This window comes from Ctenocephalides felis, unplaced genomic scaffold, assembly GCF_003426905.1.
Source record: "Ctenocephalides felis isolate EL2017-DRISC unplaced genomic scaffold, ASM342690v1 CF-g0.4_SCAFFOLD_03573, whole genome shotgun sequence".
Taxonomy (NCBI): domain Eukaryota; kingdom Metazoa; phylum Arthropoda; class Insecta; order Siphonaptera; family Pulicidae; genus Ctenocephalides; species Ctenocephalides felis.
The window spans coordinates 13,965,068-13,987,428 of record NW_020539727.1 but is presented as its reverse complement, the minus strand read 5'-3'; the positions used below and the strand labels follow the sequence as shown (position 1 = coordinate 13,987,428).

Below are 22,361 nucleotides of genomic sequence, written 5' to 3'. Positions count from 1 at the left end.
GTGACGTCCAATGATTTTTAGCATATGTCCAAATAGATTTCTGTTAAATATTCTTGATTGAATGAAAATGTCTGAATCTCATCAAATGTCTGAAAATTGCATACCATCATAATTTATTCATTATAATAAAAACACAAATCTGATAACAAAAGTAGTCATGCTATTTAAGGAACCTAAGACTTGGTTTTAGTGCACAAAGTTGCTTTATACCATGAAGATAATTACTAAAAAAAATATTTTTATTTGCAAATACCACAAAGTAGTAAACTGGTAGGCATGTAAACAGTTGGACAGAGAAAAGTATATAAAGATATATAGATAAAAACATAGACAATTAGAAACATTTGTAGGCAAAAAGTTAGACAAGTAGGGTACACAGGTAAACACGTGGACGGGTAGACAGGTGACCAGAAAATTAGGTAGATTATAAACAAATCAGATTTTTTGTTGTTTATCATATTATCGATTATCTATACATATGGCAAGTTTATGCAACTTAATTCTAAGCTTTTATAAAAATATAGGAAAAATTCTGCCTCTGATTTCAGATAATGTAACCAAATGTTATTTTATTATATTGTTTAGGCCCACATATAAAATTGCAATAATTGCATCCAATTTTTCACAAGACAAACTCCAAAAAATTTTAAACACTCTCTTGCTTCTTATATGGTTTATAATTGACTTCTTTAATATTTATATTTTCTAAAAAACTTGTACTGTCTTATTAGCTTCTTAATTTTACTATGTAACAGGCTATTTTCTCAGAAAATCATTTTTTCACCTTATATTTTAATAATTTTATTGAAATTCTAAGCTATTTCCATTGAACTGCTTCACACAAAAATCTTTGCAGAAATGTGCAAGCTTTAGAACTCTATAATTTTATAAAATAAAAAAATGCTTTAAAAAATCACTTAAACAAATAATTAGCATCTGTACAAAACCTTAAAGGACCAATTCTACTGTAAAATGGACCAATGTTATAACAAGGCTATGGCAGGTTGCGTTTTTCATATAAAATCGCACTAAAAACTGTCAAAAGTTTATGTAGTTGCTGTGCAGTCAGGCGTTTGAGATATAAAACTTAACTTAGAAAACGCACAAACGTCAAAAAAGGATCTTATCATAAGTGAGAAGTTAGACTTTATGTGCAAAACGCTTGACTGCAATGCAACTACATAAACTTTGACAGTTTTTAGTACCATATAATATGAAAAACGCAGCTTAACATAGCCTTATCTCAACATTAGTCTATTTTACGGCGTAATTGACCCCAAATTCATAACTTGAGTCAATTACCCCCAGCTCTTCGTCTATAATAATACAAAGTTGACAAATGACGAGGACAGACCTTGATCTTGGCAATAACAAAGGAAACAACTGGTACGCACATTGGATATAAAAAATATATTTGCAGCAATGACGAAATCGGTGACAACGATGGCAACGTGCCAGAAGGATTGACTTTATTACAATGTTTATTATCACTTTGGACAATATCATAAAGATCACGACTAGATAATATATCTAGAGAGAAGGAATTGCGATAAAAACATACTAAATTGTAAATGATTTATCGTGATATAATTGATTTAGAAAATAGATGGTGACATCTTTCGCCCTCTACTTTAAAATAGTATCTTCAAAAAATGTTATGCTTAACTTGTTCTTTAAGTGGCGGACTTTTTTGCCTGCGGTTTTTTAAGCCCTGTCATACCCTACTCCTCAGTTCCTATATCTGATTTTTTCCCTCTTGGTCAAAGAACAAAGTCTTCTCTTACACATGATTTTTAGAATTATTACAAACTAATCTATTAGCAATTATTAATCATATTTCAATTACCAAATAAATTATTATTCCTTATCTCTGCCCTAAAATCAGTACCCCAGTGACCCTAAGCCGTCGTCCGAGTAATTGCTCACGAACACGATGACTCGTCAGGTCTACAAAATGACATGACATGACATGACAGCTACATGACAATAGACCGAGAAATGTAGATGGCTGACTGAGATAATCATATTTCGAGAATAATTCATGAGGCAAAAGATTACTAACCGCATTACACGAGTTAATTCAAAATCTACCCATAGGAGAGCATCAAATCGAACTCTTAACCTGTGTATAACACTGTATATAACCTTGATCTAGTATGTCGTCAGAAATTTTTATCAGAAAAGTTGGAAAAACTATTTATTTAATTAATCTCTTGTAAAATTGTTTTTTATCTTATTTAACTTCTTCATTTACTATTTTTTATTTTTGATGATTTAGGACGATCACTTGTTGTCCTCTACTTTCAAATATTGTTGTAGAAGAAATTCACAACTTTAATTGTTTTTGAGATATTTTATTGTTTAGTTATATATATATTAATAAATAATTATATCCAATTAGAAAATAGTATCAAATCGTGCCCGTCATTCTGAATAATTGTTATTGAAGTAAAACTTCTTTAGGCGCAACTATGGTGTAAATCCGTACAAATGCTACGGAACTGTTCGTCATTCGCTCTCGATGAGATCATTTCTAAACGGGCCGATTGTGATTAGTCGTCGTGTATGTGAATAGAGATCTGTCGTTGTATGCGTATCGGCATCAACTTTGTATGCGTACCGATATCAACAAGGAAATTGGCATAGATAAATAAACATTTTAAAGTTACATCGTAGTACAAATCTTGATTTAATGAAAAATGTCTGAATCAGAAGAATATTTTACTCTGTTCCTTGAAAATAATAAAACAAATTAAACTAAACGTAAGTTTATTGATTGAATATTATTTCTATATTATTCGTAGTTCCTATAAATCTTTGAAGTTATTAAAATGAAAAATATTTTTTAGGCAAGACAGATATTACAGCTATTCAAAGAATGTGATTATATCGCCAGCTAAAAAGTAAAAAAATACAAGCAGTCAATGAATGTATGTTAATTTTAATTACATAAAGTTCTAATACTCCACTGTGTGAACGAATATTATAGAATTTATTAATCAGCAATTATACTTCATTTCTCTAATAAAGGTTCATTTCTAAATGCTAATTACAATGACAAACCGATCATGTCATATTTGAAGTATGTCTTTAATTACAGGATTGTTTTTAAATATTCTACACATTTTAATGCTATTATAAATATATAATTTATAATTTATCATTATATAAATGTGTATAATGGTTGACACTAATAAATGTGTGCATCACGAGTGTTACCACATATTTGAATAATAAACATTATTCAAAATTGTTATATAATGTATTTATTTTTACTTAAATGCCATCTTGTACAATAGCAAATAAGTTTTACTTCAATCGCGTGTGAACTTTACGCGCACTCTTTTTTTGTAATCTAAGCTCTAAATAGTTCAATAATATATTATTATTATTCCAATTAATAAAATTTATCCGTATCGGAGTAATGCAATATTTGAAAAAATAATAGCTTTCTAAGGAATTATAATTGTAATCTAGCCACAGAATTGTTTAATAATTTATTATTGCTGTAATAAAGTTTAATAATTGATTAAATGGCTAAACTAACGGCTGAACTTAATTAAAACCAATTAATCCAATATATTTAGTAGAGCAAAAAATAAATTTAATCAACTGATGGTAATAATTTGCAAAACGCATTAGAAAGTCTAATTGAACGCAAGATTGAATGTAAATTAGATTTTGATAATAAATTATTTATAAATTATTAAATGTCACTTTAACATTAGTAGAATATTAAAGAATCTAAATTTGTTATATTATTTATTTTACTGACCGTAAAATCAAAATTAATCCAATAAGAATGCTTACGTTCATAAACTTATTTACAAGCTCCAACTTCCCAAATATATGATTCTAATTTAATTTTCATACTTTTAATCACAATGTGATTTATTACGAAATAAATGTGATTTTCTTTGGTCGTAATGAGTTTTATTAGCAGAAAAGCTACGCAAGTTCCTTCCGGCTAACAAGTCGTAAAAAAAGCTAAAACAAACCATTTTCCTATTATGATAGAATGACATGGCATTAGAAAAAAAATATATACAAAATTATAATTTAATACACACACATATATCTTTTATATAAAACCTCTCCTTCACGGTCATTCGAATTTTGATAAATCTTTTTGGAGTTTGTCAAAGAAATTTTTCAAGATGTCATTAATTATAAAACTATACTAATAATGTAAATTATAACTAGTTGGTTTGGTATTTAGCCTTGAGGCAAGTTACATGAACTTCCCGATATGTGTAAATAATCGACTTAATCAAAAAAAAATGTGTAAATAATATACTTCATCAATCCTACTTTAAAAAAACGATAATAATTTTAGCAATCTTTGTCGAATTTTTAAAATTAAACTACTTGTCGTAAAGCCGTAATATTACAGTAAGTTCTATAAGACCATGATGTATATCGCCAAAAAAAGTTCCATGAAAATCGGCTTAATTTTTTTTTTTCAACAGTTAATTACAAGAAAACGGCTCGGTAGATTTTCACCTAAAATTAATCAGTACCATTTCCAACTAATATCTTTCGAACAGTTTTTGATTTTTTAAAATCGGTTCGGTAGGATGAGCTTAAATGTGGACGAAAAGTTTAACACTTTTTTTTTCAAATTACAAAGAAACGGCTTGGCAGATCGTTGCACAAAACTGACAAACGATAGTCCTCACCGAAATACATCAAATGGCTTTTAAATTTCTAAAATCGGTTCAGGCGTTTTTGAGAAAACGTCCATCAAAAGTCTAATTTTGACAAATGCCAAAAAGACCATACTGATTTTTGCAAACTTTGACAAATTTTTAAAGCTGAACCAGTTGTCGTAGGGCCGTGATATTTTAGTATGATCTAGAAGACTATGGTATCTACCGTCAAAAAAATAATCATAAAAATCGTCGAAATTTTTTTTTTTAAAACTTTATTACAAGAAAACGGCCCGGCCGATCTCTACCAAAAACTAATCAGCACTATTCTCAACCAATATCTTTCGAACGGTTTTTGAATTTTCAAAATCAATTCAGAATTGCGGGCTAAAACGTAGACGAAAATTTTTTCACTTTTCTGCCATTTATAAAGAAACGGCTTGGCCGATCGTCGCACAAAACTGACAAACAATAGTTCTCGTCGAGATACATCGAATGGCTTTTAAATTTTTGAAATCGACCCAGCCGTTTTCGAGAAAACGTCGATTTACGGCAAAAAATCTGTTCACATACACGCACACACACACACACACACACATACTTTTTCCAAATTTGGTCTCATTCGATTCAGAATGGCTTGAAACGTCGAGAAAACATAAAATTAGCGAATCGGATTTTTTGATGAAAACATAAACTTCTCCTTCGGGAAGTTAAAAATTTTATATTATAAAAAATATTTATTCAGACATCTATTTAATTAATGAACGAAGCTAGGAGTAAGTGGCTTTTTTCCTTAAATTGACAGATAATTGGCTTAGGGGCCAACTCTTCGGTAAAATAGACTATAACATAGTGTTGTTATGGCATATATATATATATATATATATATATATATATATATATATAAAATTCTTCTGTACGGATGTTTGAATTCAAACTCCTCGTTCACGGTTATTCGAATTTTGATAAATCTTTTTGGAGTTTGTTAAGGAAAATTTTTAAGATGTAATGAATTATGAAGTTAGAGTAATATTGTAGAAATAAATGGCAAAAATTACAAAAAAAAACATTTATCATTGTTTGACATTGAAAACATTTGATCTGCTAGAAATGTCAATTCACTTGAAATTTGAATTTAGTAGAAATTATGAGCCTAGATAATATTAGAATATACAAAAAATGTAACGTCTACATTATTATTGCCGAAGGGCAGCTGAGATGTGCTAGAAATTAAAATAATATAAGATACTTTTTGGCAGATGCAATTATATAACACATATTTCAGTTTCTAATATGCATCTAAATCTAAAACCCTAGGAGGCGTCTATTAATCACGTGATCGATTTCTTAGGGATTTTTGGGGATGATTATTTTTGACTAAATGGTAAATATAAGTATAGAATATTTAAAAAAAAGAGTGCGCGTAAGGATCACGCGCGATTGAAGCAAAACATATTACAAAGTAGCAAATTAAAGTTAAGTAAAAATAAAAACATCAAATAACAATTTTGAATAATGTTTATTAGTAATATGGTGACACTCGTGATGCACACATTTATTAGTGTCAACCATTATACACATTTATAAAAGAGAAATTATAAATTATATATTTATGATAGCATTAAAAATATGTATAATATTTAGTAATTAAAGTCATACATCAAATATGACATGATCGGTTTGTCATTGTAATTAGCATTTAGAAATGAACCTTCATTAGAAAAATGAAGTAATTGTTGATTGATAAATTCTATAATATTCATTCACACAGTGGATTATGTTAAACAACGCCTAAACAAATATTGTTTTCGCAACTTCACTCATCATGTAATAATTGTGTTTGAAGAACTTCTTGTAATTAAAATTAACATACATTCATTGACTACTTGTATTTTTTTACTTTTTCTGGCGATATAACCTCATTCTTTGAACAGTTGTAATATCTGTCTTGCCTAAAAATATTTTCCATTTCAATAACTTCAAAGATTTATAGAAACTACGAATAACAAAGAAATAATTTCTAATCAATAAACTTACGTTTATTACACGGCGCAAATGTTTAATTTGTTTTAATATTTTCAAGGAACAGTATAAAATATTCTTCTGATTCAGGCATTGTTCATCAAATCAAGATTTGTACTAAGTATGATGTAATTTTGAAATGTTTATTTATCAAGCAAATCCGTACAAGATACAAAATACCCAAAATTTTACAACTAATCAATTATACACCATTACCAAGAAAATTATTAATTCATTATATTAAATTCGTTGTCGGCTATTATATCGGGTTGTTGCATTAGACAAAATGGGTTGAACCCACTAACATTTGCTTCGCCGATCGATTGCCATGTTTGACCCATTTATGAGAGTTCTCGGAAAGCTAAACATAGACATATTATAGGAATAGTATTATATATGTATGTATGTATGTATGTATGTAAGTATGTAAGTATGTATGTATGTATGTATGTATGTATGTATGTGGAAAAGTGGTTAGTTTTATACACACGTGACCATATAAAATGCCTTTTCATGCCCTCACGATATCACGTGTTGATAAAGCCCGAAGAATAATAGCATGCGAGCAAATATTTTTACCTCGCCCTGATTGGAAATCAAACAGGTAAACCTAAAACATAGATCTAAATCTAATTTCAAAGTATTTAGTTATCGACAAAGTGATTTTTTTATAAACATATGAAAAACTATTTTCAAAACGCAAAGAGCTGTTGTGCTGATTTCTTAAAAACGCGGTTGTTTTTATAAAAATCAACCTAAATAATTGTCCTATCTCTAGGAGATAAATTTATTATTACAAATACTGTAATAGTAATTTTTTTATTATTGCAGCAATGACGAGTAAGTATACATACTGCGACAATTTCTTCACTATTTTAATTATGACTTCAACCTGGTTGTTCTTTTTGTATTTTAATAATTCGCACAAATTACAAAACTTGCTCGTTAACTCAAAAAGTGAGTAAATTGTGACACACTTTTTGAATGTAATTTCAAGTCGTAAAAGTAAAATGCTTCTTCTCTACTATTTTAGATGCAATTAGGGTCAGACGTGCCAGATATTTATAATTATATATATATATATATATATATATATATATATATATATATACATATATATATATAAGTTTTTTTATAAAAAGAAATGCAGTTAAAGTACACGGTTACAATCAAGAACAACAAAAAAAGATGTAACATTTATTCAAACGTTTTGTTTTTAGTAGAAAGGTAATAGATATCATAGTGTTGGAGCAAACATACTGTTCATATAAATATTTAGTAATAGGGATTAAAAAATTTATGATACTTATCCTTAGGATGAAAATTTCCTCTTAGAGATCTTTTAGTATATCATGTTAGATTTAGTTTGTAGTCTATCTATAAGTCAATATTCATTTACAATTCTGTACCTTATACTGTTATCATATTATATTATATTATTATCTTTATTGCTAATGCATACTAGGCTTAACAACTCATGTCACATATTATTATATTGTCTAGGTTATGTCATGTCATTTCTTTTCGCAATTCATAGGTTATATCTTAATATATCTTAGGGTTGTATTCTTTAATAAACTTTACAAATTTATGTAATTACGGATGCTTGCGTATCGGGCGGGAATATGGATAAAATATAATTAATTATGTCGCCATCTAACGGTATGCTTTACAAATAACCAAAATCTGGTAGGAGGGTTTTTGACCTGCCATTTTGAGCTTTTAATTTTATTCTTTATTACTATGTAAAATATAGTTGTTAAAAATACATGGCTAAGACAACATCGACGTTTTATTTAAGTATATTATACACATACTACAATCTTGTTTATATAAAACTAACTTTGAACTAACGACATTGAATATATTTATATCTAATTAGATTTTAATAAAATAACGAACCAAAAGCAAAAGTTTTTTCATTATTATCATTTCTTAGAATATTGGCACAAGAGAAAAAATTGATCAAAAAATGACCGTTTTTTCGTAATTAAATATTTTGCCATTTTTAATGAATCTTAGTTAATTTACTACTGCAGTTACCAGTTACTTCCATTTTCGAAACCAGATTTACCATTTACCATAATGTAGTTGAGTAGTAGTTGACTGGTTAATCGGATTAATTTATATCAGTCAGTGCAGATTTATCTATTTCTTGTTGCTTTTTACAAATTATCAACGCATATGTACTGTTACGTAATGCTTCCTGGTATATTTTATCGCTAATTATATATATATATATATATATATATATATATATATATATAAATTTTATGGTGCCATTATGGATAACGGAATTTAAGACGAGACATCGTAGGTCTTTTCGTAAATGAATCATCTTAAAGAAAATAATAATAAATAAATAATAATGCTGCTGGTAAATGGTGTGACTTGACAAATTATATGCCAAGAAAAATGGACAGATCAAAAATTTAGATCACTTTCTAGGGATTTTTTGGTATTCTTTGCTAAAGATTTTTGCTAACAATTGGTAATTCAAAAAACTAATAATTTTACTTCTAACCATTTCTTAAACATTTTAATGTAAGCAATAGCTCTTAAGTAACTTTTGTTTATACTTCATCAATTTGAGGTATCAATTTTTTTATGGTGATTAAGGATCACCGAGTTCGATCCTAATTTTTTCTCCTATCTCTAAAGTTTAGATTCCAAGATGACCTTATTAACATTTTATTATACAGTTATAGTTGAGATTTATTTTTATATGTATCTTTTATATGATTCAAAGGTCGTATTAAAGGCGTAGGGAGAAATGCTCTGAGGTGATGAACAAAGGTTAATATGAAAGTGACCTCTTTCTTTCATTTTTTCTATGGAGTGAGTAGTAGAAATGATTTGTACGATACTTATTTAAATTATTAAAAAAAATTAAATAAAAGAAAATGGTTTTTCTGGTTTATATTTTGGTCAATGTTATTTTTGGAATTGACTCTTTTTAATGTTTGACTCTTCATATCACAAAAGCGACTTTTGGCTATAATGTTTTTTCAAACTTCGTTAAGACTAAATTTTATTTTTAATTGTTAATTATGAAGAAACGTCTCGGCCGATATTTGTCCACGATTCCTAAATAATATCTTTCGAACGGGTTTTAAATTTTTAAAATCGATTCAGGATTACGGGCTAAAACGTGGACAATTTTTTTTCACTTTTTTGCTAATTTCAAAGAAACGGCTAAGCTGATCGTCGTGCAAAACTGACGAACTTTAGTCCTTCTCCAAGCATACCAAAAAACTTTTAAATTTTTGAAATCGGAGCTGCCGTTTTTGAGAAATTCAACATCTTTGTCAGAGAGATAATTAACTTCCCGAAGGAGAAGTTTATGTTTTCATAAAAAAAATCCGATTCGCTAATTTTATGTTTTCTCGACGTTTCAAGCCATTCTGAATCGAATCAGACTAAATTTAAGGAAAAAGTGTGTGTGTGTATATGTGTGTGAACAGATTTTTTGCCGTAAATCGACGTTTTCTCAAAAATGGCTGGACCGATTTCAAAAATTTAAAAGCTATGGGGGCTAGCATTTATTAATTTTGCGCGGCGATCAGCCAAGCCGTTTCTTTATAAATAGCAGAGATATGAAAAAATTTTCGTCTACGTTTTAGCCCGCAGTTCTGAATCGATTTTGAAAATTCAAAAACCGTTCGAAAGACATTGGTTGGGAATCGTGCTGATTAGTTCTTGATAGAGATCGGATGGGTCGTTTTCTTGTAATAAATTGTTGAAAATGTTTTTTTCAACGATTTTTATTATAATTTTTTTGACTGTAGATACCGTATTCTTCTAGATCATACTAAAATATTACGGCCTTACGACAACTCGTTTAGCTTTAAAAATTTGTCAAAGTTTGTAAAAATTGGTATCGTTTTTTTGGTATTTGTCAAAATTGAACCTTTCATAGATGAAATTTGGAAAAAAGTGTTAAACTTTTCTTCCGCATTTAAGCTCATTCTACCGAATCGATTTTAAAAAATCAAAAACTGTTCGAAAGAATTAGTTGAGAATGATACTGATTAGTTTTAGGTGAAAATCTACCGAGCCGTTTTCTGGTAATTCGTTGTTGAAAAAGAAAATTGAGTCGAATTTTATGGAATTTTTTTTGGCGATATATATCATGGTCTTATAGAACTTACTGAAATATTACCGCTTCACGATAAGTAGTTTAATTTTAAAAATTCATCAAAATTTGAGAAAATGAGTAGTTTTTTGATATTTGTTAAATTCAAATTAGACGATTTACTTGGTATAATGATGGAGTACTTGGTCTTAATGAACATACTAAACCGTTAAAGTCCTACGGAAACTGGTTCAATTATGAAAATTATTGATTTTTAAAAATTTGCTTCTAGAAAATACTCCGAGTTAACGTGTCCGTTCGCTTTCAATTATGTGTAATAAATCCACTTGGAATACTTTTAATCACTCATAAATCAATTTATTTTTCATTGATTATTAATCGACTTATTACACATATCGGGAAGTTCATGTAACTTGCCTCATGGCAAAATACCAATACCAACTAGTTATTTTTTGGTATGCGAATCGGGCATGTTGGCACCTATTGTAAAGCCACATCATCCTCTTTGCAATAACTAGTAATAACCAATAAAATTTGTAAAATATTATTTTTATGAAAAACGTATCCGTTCTTCATTTCGACGCTAAACAGTCAGTTTCTCGGTCCTAAGTAAAAGTCAACTGAGGAAGGTCATGTATGAAAATGGATCGATACTCTCGGACGAGGAGCCTTTTTGTTAGGAGAAGAGAAGGAGGATGCCTGCCTGCGGCAAAAAAAGGAAGGAAGGACTGCTGTTATCACGTATTATACACGGAAAAGATGTTGGGTTTATGGCACCAAAGAAAAAAAATATTTTTTATGAATTCCCTACCATATATTCACGATGCGGTGATTTGCCGATATACAAAATAGAGGGTTTTTTAACAATGGGTGGTGGTATTTGAAAATATAACTTTCCGATTTTTTTCTTCATTTAGATTTTTTATGTTCAAAATTTTTATTTTATTAACTTGCCGTATATTAGTTATAGTAATGGGCCGGAAATTAAAAATGAAAATTTTTGCATTTCTCGACGTTTTGAAGGTTTCTGAACATTTTACTGGCATACCACAAAAAAAAAATGGATGTGTGTGTGTGTGTGTTTTGTGTGTCCGCATTTTTTCGTCCACGTGTTCGGGCGCACGATTCAACCGATCTCTAATTCCGACATTCGATTCCTACTGATAGGGAGATGTGCCGATTAGTTTTTGGCAAAGGCAGGTCCAACCGCTACAGAGATACGCTGTAAAGAGTGCATAAAATACAAATCGAGTTTTTGAGAGACCGGAGTATCCGATTTTAATGATCTAAAAACGTATAATTTGTAATGATTGGGGAACAGGTGATTAGTTTTTGGCAAAGACAGGTCCTGTCATTTCAAAGATACTGAGCTAAAAATGCAAAAAATGGCAGTTTTTGAGAGAACTAAGCGTCAGATTTGAATGATTCAAAGAACTTTCTGCTAGTTTCAACAAAATAATTGCTTTTAGAAAAAAATGTTAGTCTCAAATTTTCTTTTTCAATTTTTTTAAAAAATTTTTTTGTATATCGAAAATAATTCAGATTTTAATTGTAATTCTGACTTAAGTTCTAATATACTTAAACAAATATTTTCAACTTTAACATTCAGTTTATATAATTTTCATGAATATTAGACAACGTACAGTATTTAGAAAACATTTAATATTTCTCGAACATTTCGTTACGATACGGGAAGTTCCAGCAATTTGCTTAAAGGCACGATGCCTTAACCACTAGTTTAATCATAAGGTTTTTTTTAATTAGGGTGACCATATTTTTTGAAGTCAAAACCAGGTCGGTAAATTCTAGTTAAGCTAAACCGGGAATCACGTGATCGATTTTTTAAGGATTTTTGGACTCCTCTCCCCCTTGGTAATACGTGGTTATATTCAAAATTTCCCCCAACAAACATCATGTATGTTTATAGTTACGAGACAAAATGTAATTTTTTTGGTTTGTTTGGATTTTTTTTAAATTCTGGTAAAATATAAATACACGTGCTATCTTACTATATCCCTCCCCCCCTCAAGTGATATTTCGTGATTTTGTCAAACCCTAATTTCCCTGAAAACGTCACGTGATTAATGGACGCCCCCTAAGAGTGTTAGTTATTTTATTATCAAGTAATTGCAAAGATTTTAATTTATACCAATTTCGAAAACCCAGGACAATCCGAGATAAAAGATGTATATCCGGGACAAATATTTCCTTTAGAAAAACACGGAACACAAGGTAGAAAACCGGAAAACTTATCTTAAGAAAAGTTACTAGATCTTTCTCCAAATAATGTATAAGCAAACATGAAATTAATAAAATCTATAACAAAAAATTTCACGAATCATCAAATAAGTTTACTCCCTTAACTTGTCGTAAGATGCTAAATTTGTAAAAGTGGAAAAAACACGAATTTTGCATGATATAGGAAAAAACGAAATTTCTAGGTCTGCTGATGAATATATTTAGCAAAATACCAGATCAAGGTTATTAACAGTGTTTTATTTGTAAAAAAGCACCCATAAAACTTATATTTTTCTTCGCTAGAATAATGTATTATTACTATTATTTTGTAAAATCCCTTTAATATTAAAATAAGACATGTTTGCCTCCTGGTCGTTTAAATTTACTCCGACTATGGGGTACAAAAGACCTGAAGACAAATTTTTGGAAAACAGCAAAAAAACAAATTCTTACAATGACGAATTAGCTGGGAGTTTTACTGAACATAGTCAGATATTTGTATGTTTGATATATGTTATTTGTTGTAATATATTTAGTTTGCTTTGGTTTTCATAATATATTTGCTCAAAGTAAAATTTATTTAAAATAGTGATTTTCAGATAAATAAAATAGAGGTGTCTTTAATATAAATTTAGTCCTTTGGATTTTCTTTCAAAATGCCATTTTTTGGCAAATATCTAACCAGATGTTAAAAAATTTTCTTAAGGATATTTCTACGATTCTAGAATTCAATGTTCAAGAACATCCTAAAATATTATAGACCATTGTAGAATTTTTACATAAGATGATGCAACATGTCTTTTATTTTATTTATTTTGAATGTAAGTGCAAATTGGTAGTGTTCCAGTAAATTTTATAATATAGTTATTATAATTTATAATCTAATTAATTATATATAAATATACCTTTTGTACCAAACCTTTGCTCATACATTTTTTGAGGTTGTATAATAGTTTGCAATTAACTTTTCTTATTACATCATCTATTCTTTGAATTACATTGAAATAGCATCATGAGCAATTATATTTTTGCCAAAAGTTTTATACAAAAACAGGAATGAGAAAAAAATGATTTTTAATGCAAATTGGAGCCAGTAGGCGAAAATTATATGTTTGATGTAAAAATATTTACCATTGTGATAAAATAATATTGGCACTGTGTCCACAGTTTTGTAATAAATATTTTAGAAGAGATTGTTGTGACTTAGGAATTAAAAAGAAAACTGATTGCATCAATTTCAATATTATTTTTACCAATGATTTCGTGACAAATATCAGTGTCTATCACAATAAATTTCCATTAAGAATTCTCTTTCATTTGAAATAACTTCTGTCTGTCTGTCTGTCTGTTAGGAATTGTTTTAATTGAATTAAAGAGGCTTCTATCGAATATCGTTCTAATTATTAATGATTGTATTTATTGCTTTTGTCTGATGTGTATCATCATCATCATGATGAATCATGAATAGATATACACACACACACACACATATATATATATATATATATATATATATATATATATATACATGGTATCCCAGAACTTGACGTCAAACCAAAACAGGTAATAGTATAGACCTTAACTGTCCTTCTAAAAAAAACTAATTTTTAATTCATAATCTGAGCTCTAGTTTTTTTCAAAATTTTAAGGCATAAAAAGTATAAACGTTAATAAAGCTCTAATAAAATATTGCAAAATTTTCACGATATTATGTTTGTTTATAAATATTTCAATATATTTAGAACTTTAGGGTAAAATTAGAATTATTTTATGATTGCCTGCTATTGAATATAATTGTAGCCAAAAATATAATTGCTCATTCAATGTTATTCAAAGAATAGATGATGTAATAGTGGGCTAGGTAGGCCTTTAAAAATTAATTATTAATGACAAAACTTTAAAAATAGCCAGACAAAAGATTAATACAATAGATCGAAAATGTGTGTGTAATACTAGTTTGGCATTTCTCCTGTTTGTATTGACTCCATGAAGTTTAATATTTATATGGCAATCAATAAATAAACTTTAGTTTAACATATATTTGGATTTTGGATTCGAAAATAGCCCTTTTAGCATTGATACACAAAAAAAATCATCAGTATTACATGAATTGTTATGATAAATTTATAGAGATGAGACAACCGTTTGGGTTGCCTTCTCTAAAGTGTAGTTAATGTAGTTAATTACTTAAACGTCTTTGGAAATTTAAAAAAATATTCATTTGTATAGAAATTGTGCTCTGTGACTTTACTCAATTATCAATGAATTTTTTTCTAATTAATTTCCAACTTCCTCCGGCAAGGTCTGCCAAGGTAAATCGAAAACTTTGAAAAAAAAAATGTCAACAAAAAAAGCGTCTAATTTAAATTGTCTCTTTCTCCTATTATATGCCGTTGTTACTTTCTAGTAATTACTGCCGCAGTAAAAAGACTTTCTACCAATTACTTTGTATATGGTACGACTACAGGCCAAGGTTGGTAATTACTAAATTGATCCAAAAATAGTACTAGGAATTAGGTTATAGAAAAAATGGAAATGATGTCGGAATTATTTGATTTATTTGCTTGGTAGTTGGCGTTTGACAATTTTTAATTTGTTGGAATATTTTGCAATCTCTATTTTATTGCTCTGTTCAAAAATTGAAATAGAGTCATAAATTTGCCAATTGTGCAATTTGTTGACGGTTGACAATAATTGATCGATGGTGTCTTCGAACTTTCTCTAATGACAATATGTATGAAACAAGTCGAAATGAATAAATATAATATAATATATATTATTAACTTCCCGAAGGTAAAGTTTATGATTTCATCAAAAAATCCGATTCGCTAATTTTATGTTTTCTCGACGTTTCAAGCCATTCTGAAACAAATGAAATAAAAAATTTGAAAATTTGTTTGCCGATTTTTATGATTTTTTTGTCGGTAGATACCATAGTCTTCTAGATCATACTAAAATATTACGGCCCTACGATAACTCATTTAGCTTTAAAAATTCGTCAAAGTTTGCAAAAATTAGTATCGTTTTTTTAGCATTTGTCAAAATTAGACCCTTCATCGGCGTTTGCTCAAAAACGCCTAAACCAATTTCAGAAATTTAAAAACCATTTGATGTATCTCAATGAGGACTATCGTTTTTCAGTTCTTTGCGACTATCTGCCAAGCCGATTCTTTGTAATTTGAAAAAATGTGTTAAACTTTTCGTCCACATTTAAGCTCATACTACCGAATCGATTTTAAAAAATTAAAAACTGTTCGAAAGATATTAGTTGGGAATGGTACTGATTAGTTTTAGGTGAAAATCTACCGAGCCGTTTTCTTGTAATTAACCGTTGAAAAAAAAATTAAACCGATTGTTATGGTTTTCTTGGTGATATATATCATGGTCTTATACAACTTACTGAAATATTACGGCCTTACGACAAGTAGTTTAATTTTAGAAATTTCTTCAAACTTAAAATTTTCTTCAAACATTGACAACTGTCTATCCACAATTTTGTTTTCTTAAAATTCACAACCAAAATTCTAACATTTCGAATATGAACTAAAATTTTTAATGTTGCTTATAAGTTGAATAAAAATGCATGAAAGGCAATAAAATTTAAAATCGGTTCAGTAGTTCAGGACTTCATTGGGGACATACATCGTAATAAAGTTAGAGTAAAATCACAAGCTATTTGGTCTGGAAACGCTTTCAGCACATTAAAGTCTGATAGCAATGTCTATTATTCAGATTATTCTCATCTCATCTGTAGTTTGTTTGTCATTTGGCCAATTATATACAAATATATATATATATATATATATATATATATATATATATATATATGATAGAATGACAATCGTGCATTTGGCCCAGATTCAAATTGTTCTCTAATAGAACGCAGATGATAATGCTTTTATTGTCAGAGGACCATTCAAGCGAAAATCCTCCTCAAAATGCGATAAACCGTGAAAATACAAACAAATGTGGATCTAAATAGTTAATTTGTGTGGAATGAACTAAATATTTAAACTAGTTGGTATTGGTATTTTGCCTTGAGGCAAGTTACATGGATTTTCCGATAAGTGTAAATAATCGACTTAATCAATAAAAAATAAATTAATTTATGAGCGATTAAAAGTTTTCCGAGTGGATTTATTATACATAATTGAAAACGAACGAACGCGTTAACTCGACGTATTTTCTAAAAGCAAATTTTCAAAAATCAATAATTTTTATAAATGAACCAGTTTCCGTAGGACTTTAATGAATTAGTATGTTCAATAAGACAAAGTCTTGTATCGTTATACCAAGTAAATTGTCTAATTTTAATTTTAACAAATGTCAAAAAAACTACTCATTTTCTCAAACTTTGATGAATTTTTAAAATTAAACGACTTGTATAAACGGCCGCAATATTTCAGTAAGTTCTATAAGACCATGATATATGTCGCCAAAAAAAGTTCTATGAAAATCGGCTTAAATTTTTTGTTCAACAGTTAATTACAAGAAAACGGCTCGGTACATTTTCACCTAAAACTAATCAGTATCATTCCCAACTAATATATTTCAAACAGTTTTTGATTTTTTAAAATCGATTCGGTAGTATGAGCTTAAATGTGGACGAAAAGTTTAACACGTTTTTTTAAATTACAAAAAAACGGCTTGACAGATCATCTGACAAACGATAGTCCTCATTGAGATACATCAAATGGCTTTTAAAATTCTGAAATCGGATAAGGCCTTTTTGAGAAAACGTCGATCAAAGGTCTAATTTTGACAAATGCCAAAAGAACGATACTAATTATTTCAAACTTTGAAGAATTTTTAAGATTAAACGACTTGCCGAAGGGCCGTAATACTTCAGTATGATCTACAAGACTATGGTATCTACCGTCAAAAAAAATCATAAAAATCGTCGAATTTTTTTTTAAACTTTATTATAAGAAAACGGCCCGGCCGATCTTTACCAAAAACCAATCAGCACGATTCCCAACCAATATCTTTCGAACGATTTTTGAATTTTCAAAATCGATTCAGATTTGCGGGCTAAAACAAGGACGAAATTTTTTTCACTTTTCTGCGATTTACAAAGAAACGACCCGGCCGATCGTCGCACAAAACTCAGAAACGCTAGTCCTCATCGAGATACATGGAATGGCTTTTAAATTTTTGAAATCGGTCGAGCCGTTTCGGAGAAAACATCGATTTACGGCAAAAAATCTGTTCACACACATACACACACACACATTCTTTTTCCCAATGCTGGTCTCATTCGATTCAGAATGGCTTGAAACGTAGAAAAAATATGAAATTAGCGAATCGGATTTTTTGATGAAAACATAAACTTCTCCTTCGGGAAGTTAATTAATCTAAATCGTGAACAAATTTTAAATTGCAAAACCAGATGCATACACTGAATCAGTCTTTAAAAATCAGATTTATTAAAATCAGATTTGAAAAAAAATCCAATCTAATGACCTCATCCAACAAAATTTGAAGTCAGATGATACAAAATATTTCTTAAACTCAAAACTAGATGCACAAGTGCTAAATATATTCAATAAATTTTGAAGTCAGTAAGAACAATTTAAATATTTTAATTTAAAACAATTTATTTATAGAAATATTGAAACCTTTCTTGATTCATTTAAAATAGAGAAATTAAATTTATCAAAGTAAAATTTGGCAAAACCAATTTCCCAAATAACATCTGAACTCTTCTATTAGATTTTGAAATCAGACAATTTTTCGGAATCGAGAAATATTTTCTGAATGCAAAACTAGATGCATCATTCATAAAAAGCTGTATCTGTATTAATAAAAATCAATTTTGAAAAATAAAATCTTAGTTGATGAATCAGATCAATTAATCCTAAGTTCAGGATGCAAATTAGAAATCAGATATTATTTACACCATTTTTTTTAACAAAAAAATCTCTACACAACTCTTTTAATAAATTTTGAAGGCAGAAAAAGCAATTTATAGAAATATTGAAACTCTTCCTGGTCCATCTAAAATAGTATGTACAGTTTAGATTCATCAAAGTCAAAACAAATAGTCCAAATAACTTCTGAACACTTCTATTAGATTTTGAAATTAGCCAGAACAATATATCAAAATCTAAAAATATTTCCTAAATGATAACAAACCAAGCCTGTAATCAGGGAGAAAAAAAATCTCCACATAACTCTTTCATATTTATAAAAATCAATGTTGAAAAATAAAATCTTAGTTGACCAATCAGATCAATTAGTCAAAATCTAATATTTTTTTGAATCTAAATGGTGAACTAAGTCTTTATTGCATAACTAGATGCATCATCTAAATAAGTCTTCAAAAATCAGGTCAATGATTTTTTTTCTAATAAATTTTGGAGTCAAAATTTTAAAATATTTATCAACCCAGAAACCAGATGCACAAGTAAATATCTCCAATGGTGTTACATAATAATTTATTAATCTATTTACTGACCTCTTAAGTCCTGGTTTCCCCTGTCCCTGCAGCAACTTCTTCCCAGCATTATGAGCCAGTGGCGTACTGGTATCACTCGCCGAAGGGCTGGTTGCAGGGCCCCCTGCAGCACTACCAGACTCCTCATCACCAGTACTGACACCACTATCATTAAAATACTTATTCGACATCGAACTATCGTTATTGGACATATTGATCTTCTGAAAATCAGTGGCGTTCGTTGGAATCCTTTGTTTGGTCGATTCGTTTAAGATAAATTGTCGATTTATTTCGTTTTTGGTTGACAGAGCCGGTTGGTGTTTTATGACACCAGAAATTTGCATGTAGGGCGATTTTTCTGATGTGTTATTATTGTTTGTGGAAAATTGTTGGTGGATTGGATATGCTTGGGTTTTGGTGTAGGTTGTTTTCTCGAAAGGTACCTAGAAAAATATTTAATTATAGACAATATTAATATTATATTATTGGATATTACCAATTAGTGCAGTAAACGGAGCGTTTTGGGTCTGAATTTTTTTACTGTGCTCCGAATTACATGAAATTTTGGAATTAGGTTCATCTTGACCACAAGTTCAAAAGTGAAAACAATTTCGACACCCATTCTCAATTGTGTAATCACATTTTTTTCAAAATAAAGTCGGAAATCGATAGAAGAACTAATTATAAGCAAAAATGTCTCTTATAGTTTTTTTAAAAAAAATAATACTTTTCACGTTACTGGCCACTAAAAATTGACATATTTTTGGCGTTTTTCTTCGTTTTTTGCAAATATCTCCTAAAATATACATTTTAACGAAAATCATGTAATGAACAAAATAATTTCAATAAAAATCTCAATAAATCGGTGTTTTATGAAGTGTTCTAGGAATAATATTAAGCAAGATTTGAAAGAGCAAAGTCGTTTTTTATTAACTTCCCGTAGGGCCAGTTATAGTAATCGCAAAAAAATCGAAAATGAACATTTGGCATACCTTACAAAAAAGGGATGTATGTGTGTGTGTGCGTGTATGTATGTGAGTGCGGATACAAATTTTTGTCGACGATTTCGGGAACACGGATGAAGCGATTTGAATAATTAAAAAAACATTCGATTTGTATTGATAAGGAGACGAGCTGATTAGTTTTTGGAGAAGGCAGGTCTAGCCGTTCCAAAGATACGGGGCAAAAAGTACCAAAAACCGTAACTTCGTTTTTAAGAGAACGGAGCGTCCGATTTGAATAATTCTAAAAACATACACATACACATAAACATCCATTTTTCCTAAGGTATTCCAAAATGTTCAGAAGGTTTTGAAACGTAAAGATATATAAAAATTTTCATTTACAATTTTTTTGCGATAAAAAACATTCGATTCCTATTGATAGGAAAATGTGCTAATTAGTTTTTTGGCAAAGGCAGGTCCAGCCGTTACGGAGATACGGAGCAAGGAGTGCAGAAAATACAAATCGAGTTTTTGAGAGAACGGAGTATCGGATTTGAATGATCTAAAAAACATTCAACTTGTAATGATTGGGAGAAGAGGTGATTAGTTTTTGGCAAAGACAGGTCCCGCCACTTCGAAGATACAGAGCTAAATGTGCAAAAAATGACAGTTTTTGAGTGAACTAAGCGTCCGATTTGAATGATCTAAAAAACTTTCTGCTTGTATTAACAAAACAATTGCTTTTGAGGATAAAAAATTATTACATCTTTTTTTATTTTCCGTAAAATGTTTTTGTAAGTTTGGATTATAAATTCAAAGAATTACCCAGGCTAAGCACAGTCTAAGCGCCACTCTGGTGCAAATGTTTACCCACTTTTCCAATTTTGTGCACTTTTTCAATTTTGTGTAAATTGGGCAACTATTTTTTTGAAATTGAATTCGAAATGAAATGATGATTGTTAATGTTCTGGAGATAAATTGATTTATGATTTAGGATTTACATTTGATTTGCTCGGATATAACAAGATAATGCAAAAATAATGAAAGTTACAGTATTTGTAATAATGTATTTGAAATCGTTCTCGAATATTTCATTACGGTACGGGAAGTTCCAGCAATTTGCCTCAAGACAAGATGCCATACACCACTACTTTATTAAGGGATCGCAATTCCCCAATGGGTTGGTGGAGAAACACCAATTGTTTTCACTTTCAAACTTGAGGTTAAGATGAACATAATTCCAAAATTTCATGCAAATTGGAGCACAGTAAAAAAATTCAGAGGTTTTTCCGTTTTTCCCTCTCCGTTTACTGCACTACCTACAATGTGTCTATTATTACCTGTCCACTGTTGGTTTGTTTAATCATAGTCTTTTCCAGTCGATCCCTTAAAACTTGAGGGTCACTAAAGACCATCTCCTGGACATGTTGGTCTCTGGTGGCGTCTAAAACTTGGCCAGTAATCGGATGCCTCAATTCCTTATATCTGGTTTCTGTGACTTCGACAGTTCTGATAATAGGGGTCATTTTAGGTGCAGAATTCTGGGCAGATTCCAAAGAATTTGTATCTAAGTCCAATTGAAGCCTCGACTTCTGCTGATTTGATATCGTCTGGTGAACATGGTGAGGGGATGAAGATTTTCCTTCACCGGGGAGCATGTAGGATAACATGGTAGAAAAAATGTTTTAAGGTGTAAAAATCGAGGTTGGTCCTCGAAGGATTTTTGGTGGTGGTGAGTTGGACATGCGAATCACAGGTAAATACAATTTTGACTAAGCACGATCACAATTTGTTCACGATATCACACTAATGTATAGTTTGGTTAATATATTTTTTATGAATCACATACACTTTTTATCACAAATGAATTTTGGACGTATTTTTGCTTCGCTTTTGACCCCTTTTAGAAATACTGGTTGCTGGTAATCTGAAAATAAAAATAATATGAATTAGTTGCATTGTAGTACTGTTTGTTA

The 22,361-nt window shown here is 29.6% G+C and overlaps 1 protein-coding gene across 1 annotated transcript in view; it reads right to left on the bottom strand.

Moving 5' to 3' along the window:
- The window catches only part of LOC113389568, a 118,880-nt gene extending 96,758 nt beyond the window's left edge, over positions 1 to 22,122 (bottom strand). Inside the window, exons 1-2 of the mRNA XM_026626588.1 lie at positions 21,726 to 22,122; positions 19,463 to 19,884 (exon numbers count right to left, since the gene is read on the bottom strand). Of these exons, the coding sequence (XP_026482373.1) occupies positions 19,463 to 19,884; positions 21,726 to 22,055 (752 nt within the window). The 5' untranslated portion in view covers positions 22,056 to 22,122. The remainder of the gene's footprint in view (positions 1 to 19,462; positions 19,885 to 21,725) is intronic.
- Between the last annotated feature and the right edge of the window lie 239 nt (positions 22,123 to 22,361).